This window comes from Amphimedon queenslandica, unplaced genomic scaffold (genome assembly GCF_000090795.2).
Source record: "Amphimedon queenslandica unplaced genomic scaffold, v1.1 AMPQUscaffold_13398, whole genome shotgun sequence".
Taxonomy (NCBI): Eukaryota; Metazoa; Porifera; class Demospongiae; order Haplosclerida; family Niphatidae; genus Amphimedon; species Amphimedon queenslandica.
Window position 1 is genome coordinate 7,191 of NW_003546366.1, and position 6,114 is coordinate 13,304.

Here is a 6,114-nt window from a genome sequence, read left to right on the forward strand (position 1 = left end):
GTCATTGGTATGATAATCAATTTTTTATGTTAATGTCTTTTTTAGATGGCGACACGCCCATGTACATACTCTACATGGCCTGAAATAAGCATGACGAATGCTATCAAAGCAGTTGAAGAAGAGGGGTTGACAGTTAGACTTGCAGCGGAGCTATATGGCATTCCCAAATCAACACTTTATGACAGGATCAGGGGAAATGTTCAACATGGAACTAAACCTGGCCCAGTGCCGTATCTTACAAAAGAAGAAGAGGTTATTTTGGCTAAGTTTTTAATCAAATGTTCTCAGATTGGATTTCCCCGCACAGTTTCAGAAGTTCTTGCACTAGTAAAACAAACAATTCAGTCAAAGGGTTTAAGTGACGTCTCAATTTCTTATGGATGGTGGCAGAAATTTTGTAGCAGGCACAGTGAATTATCACTTCGTACTGCTGTGCCTTTAAGTCTTTCGAGAGCCATGGCCACTGATAATAGTGTCATACAAAAGTATTTTGATATACTTGAAGACACACTTAAAGAAAATTCTCTATTCAACAATCCAACTCGCATATTCAACTGTGATGAAACAGGACTCCCATTGAATCCTAAATCTTTGAAAGTTGTGAGTGGTCGTGGAGCTAAGAATGTCAGTCAAATCACTGGAGAAGGGAAGTCTCAAATCACAGTTCTGGCATGCACTTGTGCAGCTGGAGTACCGTTGCCTCCATTTGTAATATTTGATCGTAAGACCTTTAATGATCAGCTAATGGTAGGAGAAATACCAGGTACACTTTACGGCTCATCTCCAAATGGATGGATCAGTTAGAGAGCTGTTTTTGTACTGGTTTTGTAAGCTGTTTTTAACGAGTGTTCCTAGGGTACGTCCTCTCCTTCTCCTGATGGATGGTCATTCTACTCATTATGGTCCTGACCTTATCAAGATAGCAGCTGAAGAGCAAATTTTAATATTTGTATTGCCACCCAATGCCACTCATTTAACACAGCCACTTGACAAAGGGTGTTTTGGACCATTAAAAACTGCTTGGAAGGCTGTGTGTCATGAGTTCTGCACTAAAAACCCTGGTCGTGTGGTAACCAGATACGATTTCTCTGTATTATTTGCTGATGCATGGAGAAGGTCAATGACACAGAGAAACATTGCAAGTGGCTTTGAAGTAACTGGTATATGTCCTTTCAACAGAAATGCTATTAAAACTGGCAATGACAAGCAAGAAACCATCAGCCGTTCACTGTTAGACCAGACTGGTCTAGCATACATACCGCTCTATAGTCCAGATATAAAGAGAACGAGGGATCATGATTCTTCATTCAATTCTAGTCTCTTGGAGAGATCACTTTCAGAGAATGATTTATCGCAAGCTGTCACTCCAATGCGAAGAGTAATGCCTATAGAGTCTTTTCTGAAAACTCCCAGTCATCCCAGTAGCAAGCCCACCCTGAAGCCTAAATCATGCGGAAGAGTATTGACTAGTGTTGAATTCATGACATGTATAGAGGAAAAGGAAAGAATGAAGCAGGAAGCCTTGAAGGAGAAGGAGCGTAAAAGAATTGCTAGACTTGAGAACCAGAAGGAAGCTAATAGAGTAAAAGAGTTGAAGAGAAGTGCAAGTAATATATCTTATTGTGAAAAATTTAATCTGATATTGGACCATATTTTTAGATTTTACTATGAGTGAGCACAGGCAATTCTCTAAGAGGTTTGAAAATGGGTATGACATTCCGGATGAGAGGTATGAGTTATGGGTTCAGTTATATCGTCCTAATATGACATCTCAAGGTGGGTGTTGATGAATTCATATTATTATGTTGAACATAATGTATTTATTAATATTAAGATTCAAATGCTGAAGATGAAGACCAAGATTCCTTGAGTAATGGTATGTAACAGTAAATTAGTATTTCATTCATTGGTAACTGTAGACACTGATGAAGGAGAAGAGCTTTCAATGAGTGCTGCAAACAGTATGCATGAAACATAATATTATTCTATAATGCTTTATAATTGTGTAGGTATAGAGACACAGACACATACTGTCACAGCTAATAACAGTAAAGGCCTTTAAAATTAGCTGCAATACTTTTTATTATTAATGTAGGAGCAAAAAGAGTTGCACCTATCAAGGGAACCGCTGCTACTAAAGGTATTCGTATCACTATTAATTATTCTGATTTATTTTTAGAGACAGTTGATGCCTTTGTTACTTCTAATGCTAAGAAGGCTGTGAGGTCTAAAGGTATGTCTCAAATAATTTATGCTTGTCATTATTTTTTAATTAGAGACAGCAATCGCTGTACCTACTACTAGGAGTGTTAGATATAAAGGTATTGTAATATTAATAGTTGTTAATGTAATGGTTCATGATAATAGAGAGAGTTTTACCTATTGAAGAAAGTGTTAGAGCTAAAGAAAGTGTTAGAGCTAAAGGTATTTATTAAGTTTTTTGTTTATTTTTATCTATGCAAGTATAGAGACAGTTGAACCCACTACAGATATTAGTACTGCAGCCAAAGAGAGCAATAGAACTAAAGGTACTATTATGCAATTTTTGAACAAAGACAATTGTGCCTGCCTACGCAAGTATTACAGGTTTTTAATTGTTATTATTGACTTATGTAGAAACAGAGAGAGTTATACGTACTGCTAAGGGGAGTAAGGGAAGTGTTAGAACTAAAGGTATTAATATACTAACTTTTTATAAATGTTGATGTAATATAGAAACAACTGTAAGTCCTGCTAATGCAACTACTGCTAAGAAAAGTGCTAAAGGTGTCACATAATTCTTTTATTTTATTTTATTATTTTTAATATAGAATCAGCTGATTATCCTACTGCAAAGAAGAGTGTTCAAAGTATACAATAATTTATTTTGCTATTAATTTTATAGTTTATGCTTAGGTGCACATAGAGTTGATACAAGAAGGAGTTTCAGAACTAAACGTAGTAAAATTTTAATTATTATTATCTTTATTATTATTGATAATTACAGAAATGGAAAGAGTTGGACAATGTACAGTGAATAATGGTATTGCTAAAGGTATTTATTATTAATTAATAATTTATGACGATTTATTATTCAATAATACAGATGCAATCCCTCCTACTACTTATGCTACCAAAAGGAATGTTAAATCTAAAGGTAAAGGATAACATCTTGACATAGTCTAATTATACTACAATAATAGTCAAGTCTGATTGTTCCCTAAAGCAATGTTCACATCCTGATGAGTCTAATTGGGTCTTTTGTTGCAGCTGCAACCAGTGGTATCACTGTTATTGTTATAAAATTTCATTTCAAAAGGCGAAATCAAAAAACTTTAAATTTACATGTAACAACTGTAAATAATAACTAATTTTAATAATAATCAATAATGTTAGGCGTGTCCGTTTATTGTAGAAGAAGTTAAATATTTTTTATGGTAGCTGAGTGTACCTAAGAAGCCGGCTGTGTGATCCTTTTTGAAGAAGACAGTCAGTACTAAAGTTCTGGTGGTATAAAACTATTCTTCGAATAAAGTTTGCTTCGTTGTGGATAAGTGACGAAAATTGAGTGAACTCGGCCGATTATCGTGTGAATCCACGAAGTGTGTTTAGCAAGTTATATCTTTACAAAGAAAGAAGGTGATGCTTTGATTTTTACCATGCAAACAGGTATTATAATGATCTAAATCTAGTGCAAGAATCACTGAAAAATCATCTTAAGTTTTAAAAATATAACTGTCCGAATTTTGATTAGTCCGATATTTGATTGTTTACTCTATCTAAATATACACACCAGTTGGGTATGTTACACATACAGAATCTACAAAAGTGTTATCCTTTGACCAAAAACATCCATGAATACTATTATTGATTTATGTTCCTGTTATAATCAATGATCATGTGATCATGTTTAGTTAGGGTGGCTGTTCTGGTTAAGTATATACCACAATAAAAATGGCAACAAGAGGAACATCAGAAGATTTCATGAATGTTTGTGACAGAGAACTAGGTAAAGTGTCTATATTCTAATAATCTAATGTGATAGGTTTCTTTCATAGGTATTGATGACTTTTATGATGTGTACGATGAAATCAAGCCACTTTCTGCTCATTGGAAGCAAATTGCCATTTCGTTTCGTCTCAGAATAAACACTATCAATACCATAGAAGCTAAACACAATGGAAAAGTTCTCAATTGTCTTCAGGAGGTTCTTGAGTGTTGGCTAAAGAAAGATTATGATTTCAAACGTCATGGTGTTCCTTCCTGGAGGAAGGTGTGTGTGGCTGTCAAAGAAGGAGCAGATGACCCAGCATTAGCTGATAAAATAGCACAAGAAAATTCAGCTACTACTGGAGGAACTACTCCTCATCCTCTACCAGCTACTACTGGAGGAGCTACCCCTCACATTGAAGAAGCTGGTAAATGATTTATAATTTTTTTTGAAATTAATTTGAAGATAGGCCAGCATAATGTCAATTTTTAAATTTCAGTGTATGGTTTGACCTTTTGACACATGCAAAAAGCTGGAATAGGTATATACCCAATGTAAGGACCAGCATCATAATAAACTTATGCAACTGTCATCTACATTGTAAAATTTTGATACTGAGATAATAGACAGATTATAAATATTATATATTTGTTACATTTTTACAATTATACCTCGGGTTTGCTGTAAACTTAAACCATGCATTTACATAAAATTTCTAGGATCAGGTAAACTTTGCTCATTTTTAGGTTCTACAGCCATTATTTCAACTCCCTCTATCTATGTTCCTAAGACCATAATAGATTTCAAGATTCACAGAGAGTTATCTAAATTACAGGAGCAATTCGTTGAAGGGATTCAAAAAACAATAGAAGACTATTCAGCAAGTGGATATGATGCGCCAGATTTTATTGAATACATCACAGCACGTATGGTCACTTTACTGAGCCCCCATGAGAATACTCTAGATAAAGTACAAGCAGTTAGAAAAGAGTTCAAAGATATAAAAACTCTAAAGGATTTTTTTGGTTTACTGCAAGACAAGTATACATCATGGTTCAAGCATCAACCAATAACGAAGCTTGTTTATGATTATCCCCTCGAGTATCTGGATCCACATGATTATGACTATGAAATAGATGCACCAACTTTTTGGTCTAGATATAAAGACCGTTTACATGAATACTTTGAGAAGTGGATTACAGTAGCTGATCCTACTTCATATGGAATAACTGATGCTCCTTCTGGTGAACAAATACTCATAGTTAAAGTTGATCGAGGTGACTACAATCAGAATGACCTCTACTTCTTACGCAAAGCAATACCAGCAGAACTTGACAAACCTGAGTTAAAACTCTACCTTTGCCAAGTTCTTCCGAATTAAAATTCTAATCATTATTTTAGGATTTTTTCTACATGCAATTAATAATTCTATTCTGTAGATGACACATTACTTTAGATTTTACAATTGATAATAACAGATTCTGTTTTTAAATATAAACTGCTGGAAGGCCTGTGAAAATAAACAATAGCAAGTCAAACATTTAGCAATAACTTACTTAATGGCTGTACAATAACAGTGACTGTAGTTTCTCTGATAATACCTGGTAAATCAATGTGTTGTTTTACAAGTGTAATTACCACTAGCTGCTCTGTCAATATCCATTAAAGTTAAGTTTAAAGGAGGATTATTAATGACAGGTGTTAGTTCAATACCATTACTATCATTAATCCATACATAACGTGGTACACCAGTATTACCAAGATTAGAACATGTTAATGTTAAATTAGATCCTTCAGTGATATTAACAGTGCCATTAGGAAATATTGATGGGTTCAGAAAGACTATTTTTGAATATTAAAACATATAGACAAAAATTAATATGGTTAGCTCACCAAAATACCCAAAAGTGATGATGCTTTGTTGGCCAGCAGTTGACGATGAGCATGTTGTAGTATCACCAACATTCACAACATCATCAGGATACTGAAGACTAAGATACATAGTGTTGAAAGTACTTGATAGATTAACATTTCCATTAAAATCCTCTTCATTTAGTGTAACATTACTTTTCATCCATATGCCACCAGAAAAAGCCCAAAAGTTGCCTTGATTATCAGAGAACCAGCATGAATACATAATGGCT

General features: G+C 34.3%; 3 protein-coding genes across 5 annotated transcripts in view; all 3 read left to right on the forward strand.

The window, feature by feature from the left end:
- LOC109582160 (uncharacterized) overlaps positions 1-804 on the forward strand; it is a 1,543-nt gene extending 739 nt beyond the window's left edge. Inside the window, exon 3 of the mRNA XM_019996792.1 lies at positions 46-804. Within this exon, the coding sequence (XP_019852351.1) occupies positions 46-804 (759 nt within the window). The remainder of the gene's footprint in view (positions 1-45) is intronic.
- A 24-nt stretch (positions 805-828) lies between these two features.
- On the forward strand, positions 829-3,419 carry LOC109582183 (uncharacterized). Of its 3 annotated transcripts, none has more exons than XM_019996835.1 (17): positions 829-1,607; positions 1,660-1,776; positions 1,835-1,876; positions 1,920-1,961; positions 2,010-2,048; positions 2,096-2,140; positions 2,186-2,233; positions 2,277-2,321; positions 2,368-2,424; positions 2,469-2,528; positions 2,617-2,673; positions 2,716-2,766; positions 2,811-2,849; positions 2,896-2,940; positions 2,987-3,034; positions 3,086-3,136; positions 3,183-3,419. In XM_019996835.1, exons 1-17 carry the CDS (start codon positions 878-880, stop codon positions 3,341-3,343), a joined length of 1,677 nt encoding a protein of 558 aa, XP_019852394.1. In that variant the 5' UTR covers positions 829-877; the 3' UTR covers positions 3,344-3,419. The 3 variants fall into 3 exon arrangements, with proteins under 3 accessions (XP_019852394.1, XP_019852395.1, XP_019852396.1); XM_019996836.1 differs by having other exon boundaries at positions 2,817-2,849; XM_019996837.1 differs by lacking the exons at positions 2,617-2,673; positions 2,716-2,766.
- A 405-nt stretch (positions 3,420-3,824) lies between these two features.
- On the forward strand, positions 3,825-5,408 carry LOC109582165 (uncharacterized). The gene is made up of 3 exons (XM_019996800.1): positions 3,825-3,988; positions 4,038-4,397; positions 4,717-5,408. The coding sequence occupies exons 1-3, from the start codon at positions 3,934-3,936 to the stop codon at positions 5,349-5,351; spliced, it is 1,050 nt and encodes a 349-aa protein (XP_019852359.1). The 5' UTR covers positions 3,825-3,933; the 3' UTR covers positions 5,352-5,408.
- The last annotated feature ends 706 nt before the right edge of the window (positions 5,409-6,114 follow it).